At 40.4% G+C, this 18,390-nt stretch overlaps 2 protein-coding genes across 3 annotated transcripts in view; one reads left to right on the top strand and one right to left on the bottom strand.

Annotated features, from left to right (window-relative positions):
* The window catches only part of LOC142094855 (alanyl-tRNA editing protein Aarsd1-B-like), a 51,456-nt gene extending 38,297 nt beyond the window's left edge, over positions 1–13,159 (bottom strand). Inside the window, exons 1-8 of one of the 2 annotated variants that reach the window (XM_075177424.1) lie at positions 13,044–13,153; positions 11,555–11,668; positions 7,598–7,664; positions 6,852–6,950; positions 6,347–6,436; positions 5,852–5,914; positions 2,830–2,869; positions 593–706 (exon numbers count right to left, since the gene is read on the bottom strand). In XM_075177424.1, coding sequence (XP_075033525.1) covers positions 2,858–2,869; positions 5,852–5,914; positions 6,347–6,436; positions 6,852–6,950; positions 7,598–7,664; positions 11,555–11,668; positions 13,044–13,048 — 450 coding nt within the window. In that variant the 5' untranslated portion in view covers positions 13,049–13,153 and the 3' untranslated portion in view covers positions 593–706; positions 2,830–2,857. Of the gene's footprint in view, positions 1–592; positions 707–2,829; positions 2,870–5,851; positions 5,915–6,346; positions 6,437–6,851; positions 6,951–7,597; positions 7,665–11,554; positions 11,669–13,043 lie in introns of those variants that run through there. The other variant, XM_075177425.1, reaches the window with a different exon arrangement.
* The window catches only part of IFI35 (interferon induced protein 35), a 721,240-nt gene that overhangs the window by 583,831 nt on the left and 119,019 nt on the right, over positions 1–18,390 (top strand). The window lies entirely within an intron of this gene.

The raw sequence follows: 18,390 nt of genomic DNA, 5'->3' as shown, positions 1-18,390 counted from the left end.
TCACCTGCCACCTTTATCCTGCTCACCTGCCCATCTGCTGCCCCTCCCCCCGAGACATTAGAACGGACTTACCTGCTGTGGAGTCCTCTCTTCAGCGCTGTGTATGATAGGCAGTCTGGCAGCGATCGCTGCTAGCCGCCTGTCAGTGTGGCCGCGGGCGCTTCTTACTCTGGTCACGTGAGATGTGGAAGTCCTGATCTCACGTGACCAGAGTAAGAAGCGCCTGCGGCCACACTGTACCATGTGATAGTGACAGTCGGGACCGCTCCTTTAGACCAGGGGCGGTCCCGATGAATCCGGCTGCCACATTTAGAAAAAAAACAAACAAAAAAAAACATCTTTGCGTCGCTGCGCCCCCCCTGGCTCCAGCGCCCCAGGCTGCAGCCTGGTCAGCCTATTGGCTGATCAGGCACTGACAGTACCTTTAGAATTGTTTTTGTATGCTGGATGTAGAATATACATAGAGTTGTAACAATATGTGTGCCCCCTGTCCTTAAATTTCTGCCCGAGGCATCATCTAGTCTAAAACCAACCCAAATACTAATACTGGCAATGCAAGTTGCAGTTCTCTAAAATCAGATACATTGAAAAATACAACAAAACATAATTTATTACAAACACAAAATTGTACAACAATTTAGAATCATTTAGTAGCATCTCCGCTGGTAAATGCCTTCTTTCTGCAGTTTTTTCTTAACTCAAGGCTCTGAAAATAAAAATAAACAATTTAGAACTATTTCTTTAACAAACATTGCTAATAATTTGGCATATTAGTGTAGTAGAGTCTGTAACAAAATGAATAATGAATACATTCACCTTCCATGTGAGAGATACAGTATGCTAACCGCACAGGTAAAATATATGTGTGTAGTTTAATTAATAGCTGTTGCTAGGCAGCCATCATGTAGGTGGAACTGATATAAAAAATTTGGTAAAAATAGACCACAACCCAAATATGCCCAAAACCACTTTAATTTTGGATAAAGCCACAACCCTTGTGGTCACCTTAAGTCAGGTCAGTGCCAGGAAAAATGTCACTGATTACTTTTAAATTGAAAGATTGTAGTAGTCTCATGAATATTAATTCAGTCCACAACATGGCTGCCACTTCTATATGTACATAACAGGTACTGTTTAGTGCACCACTATTACACAAAATAAATGATGTATTTAGTTAGTTTCAAAAAACAGAAATAATTTTTTCACCTACGGAGAGGCACATACATCACTCTGGGGGTTTATCTCCTCCAACAGGAGGCAGAGCAATTTGAAGTGGTTGTCCACTTTTTGACAACAATTTCCCAAAATATCATGCTCTCTCGATACAGTAAATAATGTGTATGTGGCTCTTGGTTACGGTTAGCAGGGAGGAGTGGAATGGGTGTCATTATTGACGATTCTCCCATTTGCTGTACAGATGGCTCAGGATTTTTTTTTAGAAGGGGTTGTCAACTTTTCAGAATAGAACTCTCCTAGGCTAAGTTAACCCCATCCTCTGCAGGACTTGACTAGACAAAACACATGTTTTATTTCATGAAAAAGGATAGTTCAGGAGTTGGCAACAGCTGGTCAGACATGCTGGTACAAAAACCACACCTTGCCTATCATTGGGTTAGTCTGTTGTTTCTAAACTGCAGGTGACTAGTCTATAAATAGTGTGAGACTAAATTCTCCCTATAGACATGAGAATCAGAATAAAACTATAAATATGATCATATGATAAACACTGAAGCTGGGTACACACCTATGTAATTATCGTGCAGATTACACCATTCACGATCATCTTTCAGATATTGCAAGAGTGTGTATGCCCCCAGGATCATGTTTTTATTGTACCAAAATACATAGCATCTATTGTTTAGTTTTAATAAACTTCCTAAAAATCACAATCAACAATGGGACTATGTCTTTTCAGCAGATGTTTATGAGAGAAGAAGATCAAAGATCTGAAGGTAAATTGTGTATTTGTGTACACATGAATAGGTACGCTCATCAGGACTTTCAATCGTTGGTGAAATTGTTAGAGACATTGCATCTGAAGTATGATTGCATAGGTGTGTACCCAGCAAGTTCTTCTCATGAAATATACTGCAACATTGTGTCCTTCTAATATTCAGTAATACAATTTAGTGGGCATAGGGGTGTAGGTGAGGAGCCTTGGATTGCAGTTTGGGACAGCAGGGTATCTCTGCCCAATGTGGGGGTGGAGTGATGAGTCAGGTGGCTGTTGAGTAGGATTACAACGATAGGTGGATTTTTAGAGAGTGTTTAAAGCTTTGAAGGTTGTAAGACGTGATAACATCTGTCAGGGAACTCTATGAGAAGATAGCAGTATAGAGAACAGAATTTTTGTAGACAGGAGTAAGAGGTGATTAAAAGTGAATAGGAGAGGAAAAGAGGGATAATATCTGGAGATGAGGGTAACTATGTACATGAGAATGTGTAAAACAGAATTAGACCATATTAGACATATAGACCAGTAAATATATGGATAACAGTGCTGTTCTGAAGCAATGTGTGTTTTGACTTCATGGTGTTGCTTGAATATGACAACTGCTGTAGACATGTCCTGGGCTGTGTCTATTGTGGATCACGGATTCTACATTAAGTCTAAGCAGCATTCAGAAATGTGTTGGTGCATACATCCTATAAAGATCTCTATTTTATTTGATCCATATTTTAATAGCTTTTCAAACTGTTGTGAAGACTGCTCAGGTCGAATGTGCAGGACGACCGATGTGTATGTACCCTTAGCACAGTCCTGAGGAATAAGAGAGACATATACAAGACTATATTTGGTTCTCTGAAAACAGTACTACATCAACTTACCTATGATGGCCACAGACACCCAGGTCAGTCACACATCATCCTGGTGAAACAGAAACAGAAAGCAAATAGTCGTACATGGAAACAACATATGTGCCATGAGGAATGCACTACTGAATCCTTTTGTACTAGGTTATATATTCATTTTGGGTGTCCTTTATATTATAATGTCTACCTCACAGAATTCCAGCCAGCAACCAGTTTCATTGGATTACATGACTCTTTCATGACAATCCTGGTCTCGTCCTCTCTAGAACCACTCCTCACTCCCATTTCTTCCCAGTCCTGCCCCAATAATGCTATCTCTCTCTCTCTATAACTCCACACTGTCTGATGCCATTGTTGCTGCAGCCACAGCCATCCCACTTCATCTCCACCGCTCTAAACCCCAACCCAGGCACTTCTCACAGATTTGCTACCTCCAAAATGCTCTTGCTCAGCCGAGTGTCAATGGAGTAAATCCTGCTCTGACGCTGACTACATCCACTTTAAATACATCCTTTCCTCCTACCACACTACCCTCTCTCTCTCACCAAACAAACCTACTTCAAATAATTATCTCCACTCTAACCAATGACCCCCACCGCCTCCTCACCACTGCCAATTCGCTTCTCTGTCCTCCCTCACCTCATTCCCCCTCCTCAATCACCACTTTTGACTTTGTCACTTACTTAATAGACAAATTTAACACAATCCACCACAAAATCTCCTCTCGCCAGATTCACCTTCCCAGGTCCACCCACTTCACCACTTACAGCTTCATGAATCCGAGATCCTCACTTTCCTTTCTGCCTCTTTTTCAACATGCCCCCTTGACTCTGTTCCCTCCAATTATAACTATTCTTAAGAAACCCTCTATTGACCCTTAGTCTCTCTCCAACTACTGCCCCATTTTTCTGCTTCCATTTGCTTCCAAAAATCTTGAACAATTTGTCTTCAAAAGAATGACCCACTCTCTCTCCTCCCACTCTCTTCTCGACCCTCATCACGCCAACCAATACTGCCCTCACCCAGGGCCAGCGCTACCATTAGGCAGCCTTAGGCAGCTGCCTATGGCGCCGGCCTCTTGGGGGCGGCACTAAGGCCGGGGACCCAATAATAATTGCTAAATGAATGCGGGCGGTGCGATTGCCCAGGGCAGATCACACCGCCCGTATTCATTTAGCAATTTTAAAATGTGGTGCTACAGTGCAGCACCGCATTTTAAAATCTGCCCGGCACCCTGCTCCCGGCTTCTGGCAGCGTTGTGACGTCACAACACTGCTAGTGTAGACTAGCCGACAGGAAGAAAGAAGCAACAAAACTAGAGGAAGGCAAGAAGAGAAAGGAAGAAAAATGAAGAAGCTAAGGTGATTCCAGAGAAGAGGAGGCAAGAGAAAGGGGGGAGAACAGAGGCAAGAGAAAGTGGGGAGAACAGAGGCAAGAGAAAGGGGGGAGAATGAAGGTAAGAGAAAGGGGGGAGAATGGAGGCTACACAAAGAGGGGAGAATGGAGGCTACACAAAGAGGGGAGAATGGAGGCTACACAAAGGGGGGGGGGAGAGAATGGATGCTATAGAAAGGGGGCAAAAATGGATGCTATAGAAAGGGGGCAGAAATCGATGCTATAGAAAGGGGGCAGAAATCGATGCTATAGAAAGGGGGCAGAAATGGATGCTATAGAAAGGGGGCAGAAATCGATGCTATAGAAGGGGGAGGGTGGATGCTATAGAAGGGGGGGGGTGGATGCTATAGAAAGGGGGAGGGAAAAAGGATGCTACAGAAAGTTAGAGACTATGGGGTCTATGTACTATAATAGTGCGGTGACAAATTGCAGCGATGCATAATGAAGCACCGCTGTTATTCACCAAGCCGGGGCTACTCGAGGATAGCTGAAGAACCATTTATGTGTTTTAGTATTTGCCCTCTATTTGGCTCTCCTTTGTTGCTTTCTATTAGTATAATTCATTTTACATCTGCAGAATACATTAACAAATGCAAATAAAATAGAACGGTCTAGATTATCTGTCATTTAGATTACCTTTCTCTATTTTTTTGCATGTGTTAGTATATTTAATATATCATCTACAGAATACATTATTAGACAGCAACAGAGGAGAGCCAAGTAGTGGGCAAATACTAAAAAAAAAAGCCAAGTAGTGGGCAGGGGGGCATGTGAGTAAAGCTGGTGTTATGCGGCTGGCATATGTGACACAAGCTGATGGGCAAGGGGTGACATATGTGAGAACAGCTAGTGGGCAGATGGGCATGTGTGAGAGAAGTTGGTGGGCAGCGGGGTACATGTCAGTGTGTAACAGGTGAGTGATGTCATGTTTTCTTTTCTTGCGTTTGTTTTGTTCTGAAGTCTAGCATTTGGAGCCTCCCCTCTAGATATCCTGTGTTTGCTCCTGGGCAGCAGTGAAGCCTGGACAGCATTCTGCATCAGACATCAGTGCTGCGTCAGACATCAGTGCTGCATCAGACATCAGTGCTGCGTTAGACATCTAGACTGCATTGTAGCCAGCCAAGAGGAGGTAAGAGTTATTATTTTTTATTTAGAAATGTCAAGTGTGTTAGGGGCTGGGAGATTAGATTTTAATTTTAATTTTTTAATTTTTTTTTGGGGGGGGGGGGGGGGGAGGGGCGGCAAGCTTAAGCTTTGCCTAGGGTGCCGAGCAACCTTGCACCGGCCCTGCCCTCACCAAGGTAACCCATGACCTACTCTTAGCTAAGTCAATGGGACACTTCTCCCTTCTCATACTCCTTGACCTCTCCGCTGCTTTCAATACTGCTGATCACTGTCTTCTCCTTGACACCCTGCACTCCCTTGCCCTTCATGACACTGTCCTCTTCCGATAGAGAAAAGAGATGGATCTATAGGCACTGGATTCTTGTTGTATAAAGTCAAAGAATTTGACTAAATAAACAATGACGATGATGATGGCAAGTAGACCTTGTGCTGATCAGTTAAAGGGGCTGACTCACTTATACATTTATTTCTCAATGGCACGTGCATTGTTTATATGCGCAATGTGTATTACACTTACATCTAAATCATCCAGGTCGTCCATTGCCGGAGGTGCTCCTTTATCCTTCACAGAGTTAATTAGCTGAAGAAAATACATGAATATTAGATGTATTATTTATCAGCCGTTTAAAGACCACACACATTGTAATTTAAGTGAAGGCCCGGAGAGTCGCATGTTGCCCATCACTACACTAGGCAGTGATTGCTAAAAGAAATTGGATTCAAAAGTAGTGGAGTTTGCGACTTTTCGTATTTTATAATTGTTTATTTCCTTGTTCACTTCACTCTGGCTTGAAAAAGGAGGATCATGTCCCCGAAACGCGGCCATATAAAATGTTTCACTAATAAATCCTCGACGTGTTCTTTGGTATATGTTAAAAAGGTTACTGAGAAGTGTGACAACCACAGTGTGGCCAAAACATTACACAAAATCTTTACCTAGTGTTCAAACATTGAAGAAACACATGTGAGATGGGCTGTCTGATGTATTGTATATGGCTTTATTAAGACTCACATCCATGTAATGTTCAGTTAATGCCATCTCTGCTTCCTCTTCATTATCCCAGTCTCTCCAGTTGTCGAAGTCTACAGACAACCAAGCTGGCTACAGACACAAGACGAGAGACCAGTTACATGACAGGGTTCACATTTATTGTGTAAATACATGTCTGACAGTTATCTAGCACACTAATATACCGTGTTTGCGAATATTTCCCATCCAAGATGATGGTTATAGTGCCAGATGATTCAGGCATTTGATATAGTACTAGCCTCTGGATTTTGAGTCAGTAACTTCTTTACTGGGCCCAGATTTAGCTGTAGGCCTGCGACTAGGAAAGGCATAGGCTGAAATGTAGCTCTTTCCATTCATAACATATAGATCAAACCCTGATTTTCTCCTTTCATCAAAGAAAAACTAAGGAAACAAAATCTAAATGCATTGTCTTCATGTGCTCAATTAAATGTTGTGATAAAGATTCTTGGAAGTCTAGAGATAAAATATTCCATTCATATATCACCTTGTTATTTTCCTTGGTCAACCTTGGCCAAGCCACCTTCTCCTTCCATTTTCTCAGGAAACAAGTAATTGACCGGTCTGAACGTTTCTCTCTGGAATCCTGAACATAGAAAACTCATCACTAAACATTACTTAAAAATCTTTTTAAAGGATAATTTACAAACTGCAAATACTGTAGGTTTGTAATGTTTTACATGTGCTCCTACTCATCTGCCAAGCGCAATTCAAGGTGCCCACTCATGTCATGGTCCCTGGAAACACCCCCCCCCCCCTCCCCAATAAACTTCTGCCTAGTTTTAGAAACTAGAAACCACTAGAAAAGTTGATCTATTTTAGGACCAACCTTTCATTAATTCAAACTTTTCCGTTTTACACCTAGAACTGCTCTTATTTGTAGGAGCTGGAAGTTGATGTACTATAGTATAGCCCCCCTTTATCTCATTTACATGATCATGTCTCACAAAATAAACTTCACTGCAAAACTAGGCACACTCATGCACATAACCCATTCTCAGGAAGGAATGAATGCACTGGTTGATAGGACCAGTGCTATCAACCAGTATATTCAGATTCCACCTTGTGCAATTGCCCAAATGTAGGTGCATGACCTTACAAGTAAAGCATTTCTTTGCACTTTTGCGGTTTGGAAACTAGTTAGTTCTACTATGTATTATTTAGTCTATCATGTGGAAAGTGTCAACAAATAGCACTATGGCAACACTTAAGACATAAGCAGTATTTACCCACCTTAGGTTGTACAGAGTCATATAACTCAATCTCGTTGTACATCTGAATATTATCTTCATTTAAACAGCTGTGCGGCAAAAGAAAATATATTAATGTTGCATTGATGTATGGCATAATTTTATCTATGGTATATTTTTATTTAAGGTAATAGACTTCATCAGTGCAGTCCTTGTGTCCAAAATGTAAACCAACACAATAGAATGCTTCACTTTACTAAGCAGCAAGTTTAGAACCAAACAACTATGAGACTATTACAAAATATGTATGTTTAAAAAAAAAAAAATACAGTAATGTTTCAGTAAAATGACTTCCTGAAACTTATGAGCAGAATGAAGTGTTTTGAAAGGCATCCAATATAATGAATGGCATATGTAATGAGGCTCAGATTGCATGTAACACAGAACAATACATGGCCCACAGTTAAAAACAAAAAATAGAAATTGTTAACTACATTGTGTTGGACATCTGTTCTCATAACCGTCTTTCCTAGGACTTTCGCATAGTCCGTAGCAATTTACAATTGGGAACAAACACTGTAATAAAACAATACTGGGTAATACAGACAAAGAGGTAAGTAGGCCCTGCTTGTAAGTAAACAACCTATAGGAAAATGGGATTTTGATACATGAGGTTAAGCATACTTACCAACTTTCTGAAGTTGGCTTCCAGGAGCCTGCCGAGGGAGGTGGGTGTGATGGAGGGCGGGGCTCCAAAATTTGCATCATTTTGGACCCGCCCCCGTGACGTAATGACGCAAATGTGTCATTTTACAGCAGCGTTTTGGACCTAATTCTGCCCACTTCACTAGGAAGTGGGCAGGTGCGGGAGATTCCCACACTCTCCCAGGAGTCCGTGAGACTCTTGCGAAATGCGGGAGTCTCCCGGACATTCCGGGAGAGTTGGCAAGTATGGGGTTAAGTGTTACTTATTGGCAGGAGCAGGCTGTGCTGGGGGGGCGGGGGGGCATCTGCCACCCTGGCCGGTCCCATAGTGGGCTACCTTGGGCTGAGTCACTCGGCAACCTGCATTTTTTTTCTTTTAAAATGTTCCTAATAGGCTACTGAGTCGAATCTTGCACCCCGGGCTAAAATTTATTGATCCAAAGTATGAAGAATGGTCTGAAAATGCCAAAAACCTGGAAACGCTGGAAAGAATCTCACTGCAGCTCCCGGTGATATGAACATAAAGCTGTTTCATTACTTGTAGAAAAGGGCAGTAAAACATCACAGAAATGCATAGCAATGGCTTCTGACTGCTACTACTAACCCGGCATTTGATAAATACTATAAACTAAAAAAAAATTTGAATGAAAGTGGGGAAATACAAGGTTTTATTTAAAGAAACTAGGGCAGCATAGCAGCCTGTGATTTCAGGACCGAGAAAATCTCTTATCCGTTACAGAACAGAGTGTGGAATCAGAGACTCTGACATGAGACATTACTGAAGGAGGGTCTAGATTCTAGAGAAATGTCTTCAATTATGCAAAGCTTCAGAGCTGGCAAAAGTCAGTCTGAAAATGTTTGTGTGTGTATGTATATATATATATATTTATATATACACATACATACATACATACATACACAGTATATATGTAAAAATTGTAGCAGAAAACATGAGATAAAGAAATATCCAGCAGGTACTCATATATGCAGCCATTCCTGGCAAGCAGCACCCTAGAGATGTAAATAGTGGAACAGGATTTATCGAGCCTTCTAGACTGGAAAAGTGGAGGTGTTGCCCATAGCAACCGATCAGATTCTAGCTATCATTTATCTGGTACATTCTAAAATGATAGATAGAATCTGACTTGTTGCTATGGGCAACACCTCCACTTTTTATTTTTGAAAGGTTTGATAAATCTCTGACAGTGTAGAAGAATAATGTGGTTCCAACTACAACGAGTGCTTGTATCTTTGATGCAATCACGAAAGGGAGAACTGCAGTATTTACGTGCCCAACATAGCATAGTACCAGTAGAGAAAAGCATAGTCCAGATAAGCAGTTTAAATAATATTATAGAAACCAGACACATTAAGAATATGCATTGATCCCGAAACACTATATAAAACCCTTATAATACTATATAATAGAAGGTATTTTGCCAGATTTCATGGAGTTAAAAGATTTCAGTATGTGATATAAATACTTGTTTTTTGGGATCTGGAACTAGATGAAGTATCAAGTAACTTGACCACATTTTCTAATGCTTTTGGACTATATAGGTGACTTATAATGCCCATGGGAATAAGTCCAGCACCAGAAGGGCTTTCTGCCATGAAAACAAGAGCATAGAACATACGTAGACTAAGGACAGTTATAACAACCATAAGACGTCTGTTAAATCCAAAACGTTTGGATAATATCAGAGTCAAACACCAATGACAGACTTACTACAAACAGTCACAATCGCCAGGCTTACTACTACAGTACACCTCCAAAAGACCTACTAATCCTCCATAGAAATTACAGTGTGTAGAGCCAATGGACAAATACAGCCAACAATGGGGAAAAAACATTTAAAAATGTTACACTGAACCTAGGAAAATTGATCCTATCATGTTGTTATCATGAGTCTTAGAAGAAATATGAGACATTTAAGGAAGACTGGAAAGCAGGAATGGGGCCAGTCCAAGACATAAAACTATAACAGTGATATGCTAGCAAATGGGACAGCTGAAGCTGAAGAATTGTGTGGAGATCAGCGGAATACACCAGTCACATAACACAATGGTTTGCTGGGATCAGAAGAAATGACACAAGAGGGTGGAGAAATATCATATTTGATTTATAACACATAGGACATTATATGTGCTCATAGAGCACATAATGTATTTGGTTTATTATTATGGTATATTTTCTAGAAAGCATGCTGCAAAATACGTTATTCTGGAAGCAGCCACTAGATGTCTCACTTGTCTAGACACGGTGCTTACAATCCAGTGTTCATGTCTTCCAGGTGCTGTTAGAAAATGTAATAAATGTTTTACAGCCAAGTACTAGAAGTCCGCTTATTAAACCTTGTTAGACAGCAGTCAACACTATAATTACATATGTTTCTTTTACATCTCAATTCTCTAGGTATAAAAAGTCCTAATTGTCATTAATGCAACTAAGGCATTGATTCATATAGTTTTAACTTTTCCAACATCCATCAAAGATTGGATTTATAAAGCGAATGATACCAGGAAAATTAAGGAATGGATAGTTGCAAATTATTCGGGACAACTATGTTTTTCCAATGTGATTTTATTGGCTTTCTTTCTAGGAGACAACAAGGTAACCACAGCTGTGTTGGTCAGTTACGAGTCCCCAGCACACTTTGGATTTCTAGCTTAACTCTTGAACATCCTATGCTGCTGTGTATCAGCCTTACCACTCAAGCTGGTTGTGTCTCATTTTATTTGGACCAAGTTCATTTGGTGGTTCAATAGCAGAACCCTCCTAATAGCTGTATGCTATTATTTGACAGCCTTAGTAAATAAAGAACTACATAAAACAATATCAAACAAAACCCAGATGTGATTTGTTACATGTGACACTAGTTCCATAACACAAATAGCCTAACACTACACACCCAAAATAACACACAACTCTAAACCCCAGCTTACAACTGCCTGTTGTTATCTCTTCCCCAGCTCTGACCCAGGTTGTTGGGCTTAATGTTATATTTACACTATTGCACAGTGCGCCTCTGGAAATGTTTCCTCCTCTCTAAACACCTAGGTGCCCTTGTACTTTGCGGAGGCGTCTCCTGAGAGTGGCGAGTCACCATGCACCATCAAGTGCGCTGGGCAAACGACCATCCAGTCGAACCAAATCAAAGACATTCTGCGTTATGCATTGAGTGCTCTTCGTAAGTTACTTCCTTTGTGTAATCAGATAAATGCTAATTGCTGATTGGTTGCTATAGATTTATCGCAGGTTTGCCTCAATAACTAATGTTTTAGCCACACTCACCTGAAAATGACCTTATTGCGCTCTATGTCCACTTTAACATCCCGACTGTTCTCAACGCAGAATTCCATATGCACATACTTCGCCCGGTCAAACCAAAAGACCTTTGCATGTTGTCTTAAAACAAGATCCAATACAATAGGCAAGGTTAGAATGTTAATATAAAAGCATTTTCCATTGGTTTATTTTACTTTACTTTACATTTTGTGTAAATGGTCAGAATAAACACAGGCACATAACATTCCTCAAACAACAACCTTATTTCTCTGTTTATATTAACTAGGATAACATAGGCACACAAGCTATATTCTGGTGGTTTGTTATTGAATTGTTAAAGAATTGACCATTGTGTGGATGACAATCCATCCAATATAATCAAACATATACAGTAAAATTGATTGATAATGGATGGATTATATTGAATCTGATTAAACTGCTGTAACAATCCTACAACTGGTTTACAATGCAAATGCATTATAAGGGGCTTATTCAATTGTTGGCGAAAACGCCAAAAATCTTGCGCTCCATGCACTATTACCGTTATTACGGTAAAAGTGCACGTAAATACTGTTATTACGGTAATAGTGCGCGTAAATACCGTTATTACGGTAGTTTTCTCGCTGGATTTCAGCTCGTGGCTCAGGGAGCTGCGAGGTGAAATCCAGCTTACTATTACTGTAATAACGGTAATAGTTTTAACGCCGCAGGGAATTCAAAGAATTGAATATGCCCCTAAATGTCTTTGCTCTGTTAGATCAAAATTGTAATGTGCTTTTTTGATTTACAAAATGTGATGCTTGTGTTTCCAGCTTTAGAGCTTAAGATTTTATTTAGGTAATCGATAGTCTCCATATGGAGATTCCATGTAATGGCCCAAATTATGAAAAATATAGACCATTTGCTTTGCATTACACAGCAAATTTTTTGAACAAAATGTCTCTAAGATAGAGTTATTTGATAACAATAATTATATAAAATATATATTGATTTAAAATAAATGTCTGTGTGCTCGTAATAGCTTTCATTGGAAACCCTACTTTCTAAAATTAGAAAGAAAAAAAAAAAAAGATGCTGCGTGCCAGACTTGTAGAAGTGATGACTCTCTAAGTGCTGAGGAATAAATCCCAGCATGGTAATCTCCCAGCCTAAGTTTAACACAACCATAAATAAAAACTAGCAGTAATATACAGCTTGGGTACTAGAATAGGAAGCAGATGACAGTTTTTGAAACCATTGGAGCTATTTTACCATATGGAAGTACATATCAGATCAAAAGGATGGTCTGGTTGTAAAAAAAAAAAAAGAGGGATTGAGGGTTTAGTCTAAACTGGTATTGTGGAGTTGTAGTACAACACATGGAGGGAGGGCAGTCTGTTAATGCCTTCCTTGTAGTGTAAAAATGTTGCAGGCCCAAAGTAAAATGATAGCTGCAGAATGGAGCAGACAATCCATTATTGAACAGTGAATGTATTTACATCTTTACTCAACGTACCTCATGATAGTCCTGTGAATCCACGTAACGTGCTTCCAGAAGTCGGTTTAGCTGCAGTGGCAGATGAGAGACTGTAAGCACGGCTCCCAAGACCACAACCAAAAGTCAATCAGCATTCCTACTATTTTTAGGAACAGCTGCTGGTTGTTCTGTTCGTACCCTCCCCCTTGGCAAATACTAGAGTGGTCTGTCACTGTGTCAAAACGACTAGTGCTTTCTAGAGTGTTCCCCATACAGGGACAACTGCAATAATAAATAAATAATCTTGGAGTGTGCTCAGACAGAACACCTGATACCATGGTTAGCAAATTCAATAGGTCTTAGAACTGTGTCTAATGAAGGGGCCAGATTTACTTAGATAAATAAGTTGTGTAATCATGTGTATCTGAAATAATGTTGCACCATGAGATTATTATTATTATATTTTATTTATCAAGTGCCACAAAACGCCCGCAAGTGCCATACAGGACATAAACAGACAGCAATGATACATAACACATTACAAAAGATATAGTACATGAGAAACAAAATACATAGATACTGAGTAAACACAAAATACTCAGATAACCTGGTAATGCAGATCAGATTATTTACGGAACAGTGAGTGAGAGTGATGGTAGTGACCAGTGTGAAGTAGGCAAGAGCGGAGGGAAACAGGGCTAGGGAAGCTGTCCTAGAGGTACAGAGGGTGATGGAATAGTAGAAGGAGACACAAGGAAAGAGGGCCCTGCTCATGAGAGCTTACATTCTAAAGGAAAGGGGAAGACACAATTAGGGTGATACCGAGTGGGGGAGTGGATGTGATAGCTGAGTCAAGGGAGTTAAGAGGAGGGCTGCTAGGCTTGGATAAAGAAATGAGTCTTAAGGGCATGCTTGAAGCCTTGCAGAGTAGAGACTAACCTGAGGAGTGAGAGATTGTTCCAAAGCCAAGGAGCAGCCCAGGCGAAGTCCTGGAGGCGGAAGTAGGAAAAGGTGGCGGTCATTGGCAGAGAGAAGTGAACTGCAAGGAATGAGGTTGGAAATGTAGGGTGGGGAGGACTGGTTGGGAGCTTCATAGGTGAGGGTGAGGAGCTTAAATGTAATCTGTAGGCTATGGGGGCTAATATAGTGACTGGTGGAAAGGGGTTGCAAAGATAAAGCAGCAGGATAAAAAGATAAGGCGGGTGGCAATAGCATTGACGATAAACTTAAGAGGGGTAAACTGGGAGTAATCAACCTGAGAGATTACAAGGGAGGTGAAAGTAGCAAGATTTTGAGAGGGACAGCCCTTGGGTGACTCCGACATTAGGGAAGAGTGGGATGTGGATTTAGGTGTAGAGACTGAAAAGCAGCAGTTGGTGAGGTAAGAGGGAACCCAGGAGAGGACGGTGTTACATGGTCTATATATTTGAGAGTTTGCAAAAGGAGGTAGTGGTCAGTGGTACCGAAGGCAGCAGAGAGATTCAGAAGGATAAGAAGGGAGAAGAGTCTCTTAGATTTAGTGAAGAGAAGGTTGTTAGTGACCTAAGTGAGGGCTGTTTAGGTGGAATGGGGGAGCGAAGACTGGATTGGGTCAAGGAGGGAGTTAGATGAGAGAAAGGAGGTGAGACAGTTCAAGGCCACCTGTTCAAGAAGGCAAAAGGAAGGAGGTAGAGCGGTAATTAGAGAGGCATGTACATTTTTTGGTTTACTGGGGAGACGAAGGTACCAGAGGAGAGGGATAGGTTGAGGAGGTTGGCAAAGTGGGAGCAGGTTTCGAGAGAGGGTTTAGAGAAGGTGAGAGGGGTGATTAAGACCTGTTTTGTCCCAACGCTGGGTTGAAATAGATAGTTTAAACTACAACCAGGAGGTGGGAATAGCAATCATTCTAAGCAGCTTTATGTGTACCAATAGAGGGCGCTGCTAAACAATGAAAGTAACAACTGGGATTCTTAGTTACCAAAAGTTCATATGTAATGTGCATTGTAATTATCCTCTAGTAAATTGATCTTTGAACAACAGAAAGTTTCAATCTGTGTTGTACATAGTAATAGAGGGCACTGTTAATTGATTGTATAAACAGCTAAGACATTCAACTAACTAATGTTCACATTTAATGTGCACACGTAAAAATATTCCATTAAAGTGACTTCTGTGAAATAATATATTCTCTCACTAGATGGATTTAACCTATGAATAGCATATCAGGAGGAAGTTTGAAATAGACGCCTTTGTCTACATTTATAATTAATAGGTATAGAATTGTGATAACTCACCTTGTGAAAAATAATAATAATAAATACATAAGAGTAAGGTGAACACTTTAGATAGCTAATGCTTGTTAAAATGTGTGATATAATTAATACAGATTGGCCACAGGAGACTGTTGTGATTTTAATTTTTCAAGAATTTGGAGTCACTGACATACAATATGAATGATCGGTAATGTTTTGAAATAACCATTATAGTAATAATATATTTTCCATGTTGGAATTTGAATATTGTGTGAATACTTACCATGAAATGAAAAGATTCATCACAATTTCTCAACCCTATGTACGGGTTAAATATATATTTTAATACACTAAGAGCACTTGTCTTTTCAACTCTTTTCATGAGTCCCCATATATGTTTTTAATATTTCACTTTTAGGGGTCTATTTACCAAGCATTTTTCCTGTGGTAAACCCCCGAAAACAACAGTTTTCGGGGGTTTACCGTGAAATCCCTATGTACCATTGAAGCATCGCAGCAGATATCTCCGATATCTGCTGCTTTGCATTTCCTATCGTTTTTCTGTGCACTCCCCATAACAGTGTATGGGAAGTGCTCAGAACCGCTATGTATGAAAGGCTAACTAGAGAAAATGTTCTCTTTTTTTTACATGTTAATGTACGCCACCTGAAGCTGGCGCCATCTGAAGATGGCGTACATTAACATATCTGAAAACTTTTGCGCTGTCCGGCTCTGCTCTGAAGAGCAGAGCTGGACAGCGCATGTGTGGAGGGATCATGTGATCCCTCCCTGTCAATCATCCTGCAGTTTGCCGGCCAGGATGTTACTGCGCATGCACCAACTATTCGGTCGGTGCATGCGCACTAACAAAAAAAGAAAAAAAAAAAAAAAAGAGAAGATCACCGCAGCCTTGAAAAATGAGAAAAGTCTGCGATGATCAGGTGAGTCACTTCTCAGGGACGGCAGGTTATCGGCACTGCTGTCCCTGAGAAGTTTTTTAATACATAACCGTTACTTTTCAATCCTTATCAAGGAGATAAGGATTGAAAAGTATCAAGTCAAAAAAATGAAGGGTCATAAATAGACCCCTTAGTAAGTTAAGATATGTAACTCAATAAAGAACAAATTTTATTAAACATCAGAGTACTGGAGTGCCTCTTGTAGTAACATTCTAGACTTATGGTTGGTTATACTAAAAAGTGCAAAAAGCCAACAATCAGAGTCAGCCAGCACATCGCATCCTGATATTTCCCTGGATAAATAATTTTCTGTATTTTACTTGAACATATAATCACGGTGCACTCCTAGGGGTATATTTACTAAACTGCTGGTTTGAAAAAGTGGAGATGTTGCCTATAGCAACCAATTAGAATTTAGTACATTCTACAAAATCAAAGCTAGAATATGATGGTTGCTATAGGCAACATCTCCACTTTTTGAAACCCGTAGTTTAGTAAATATACCTCGTTTTCGCAGGTGCAAGTTGATGCCGAGACCACGGGTCTTCAAGTGATTAGAACAAAATATCAAAGGCTGTACACAAGTCTTTGATTGAGAAAATCTCCCATAGACGTACTTTATTACAGGTTTGGAAAATACAGATAAAAATGCTGATTTGCAATTCACCTACTGAAAGCAAATCGTCATGTAAATCTCCACTTTTTCAAAGCTCACAAAAAAATTGCCATACATCTCACAATCACAGAAATCATTGCTTAGCGCATTGTGAAGTTAGAGCAGGGTAAGTAAAGGGCAAATTGCAAAATCACCATAGTAATTTCCACAATTAATCTCTGTTTTCACCTGAAAACCACTGATATGAGTGAGATTTCACATTCATTTTAATGGAAAATATGTTTTAATATGGGCAGAAATTTTATGGAAAATTGCTGTTAAATATGTTAACATAAATACATATATAAATAATTATTTTTTTTTTTTTAAATCCAAAAATAGATAAAATAATACTGTGGAACTGCAATTAAAGGCAAACCCAGACCATCAGTGCTAGCTGGGACTTGTCAAACTACATGCACCAGAATGACCGTTCTACAAGAGTATTACATTGCTTTGCTGCCAGTCCCATTTTTTTCAATAGGGCTGCTACTCAGTACCTGCTCAGCCAATCACAAGCAGTCAGTGAAACTTAGTCAGCATGAAACCATTACTTATGACTGGCTGTGGTTTTTCTCATTATTTTTTATGTGCAATGCTTTTAAATACATCCCAAATGAATGGGATAATAAGTGATTTTGCTTGTCTGAATTTAAAAAAATAAATACATTTAATTTATTTATTACAATGTTGGTTGAGTTCTGAGCAAAATCACCCATTCATAGATTTCCTCCTTTTGGTACACTATAAATGTAGCCATGCTGGAGCAACTCTGAGCACATTTTGTTGATATGTTTAAACATCTGGCTCCCGAGTAGAGTTGATGTGCAGTGATGAGCTCTCCACCAAATTCCAGTTTCTTACGTCATCTGGGCCTTAAATCATCTGGAGTAGCCCGGGCTCTGCTTTGCTTACCACCTACCTATCATCTGAACAGAAAACCGGATGCTCCGTTGGCCGGGTCTAGACCTTGTTCCTGCTCGCCACTCTAATCAAGGCCGCAGCTTCAGCCTTGCTACTCCTATCTTCTCAGCTCTAATGCATTAGGAGCTACCCAGGCATAGAGGAATATCCTTCCTCCTACCACCTGGTGGCATCCAATCTGGTCTGGGTTAATCACAGCTATTTAAGGCCAATGCTTCAGACTGGTCTCACCTCCTGTGTACTGCGGGACCTCTGCAAATCATTGATGGCACAAGGCAAATTGTTAATTACTAAAAGCCCAACATTGTGCACCTAGGCCTGCTCCGGACCATCCACCGCACCACAGGAGACAGAGAAAAGGTATGCCACTATGCTGATCTCCTAACCCATGGACCCTCACCACACACGGCCTGCTGAGACATTCTACAATCACCCCAGACACTGAGAGTTCTGAACTGATTCCCTGCACCATTGTGGCTCCTACACCATCTAACCCTCTAGGATTTTGTACCATTTAGGCCCCCACACCTTCTGGACCTTCCAGGACTCTCCACCGTCACAGCCCCTGCAACATTGTGGCCGTTGCAACATCTTGGTCCCTGAATCATCATGACCCC

Source organism: Mixophyes fleayi, chromosome 6 (assembly GCF_038048845.1).
Source record: "Mixophyes fleayi isolate aMixFle1 chromosome 6, aMixFle1.hap1, whole genome shotgun sequence".
In the NCBI taxonomy this organism is placed as follows: domain Eukaryota; kingdom Metazoa; phylum Chordata; class Amphibia; order Anura; family Limnodynastidae; genus Mixophyes; species Mixophyes fleayi.
The sequence above is the reverse complement of the archived record's forward strand: the minus strand, read 5'-3'. Positions and strand labels throughout refer to the sequence as shown.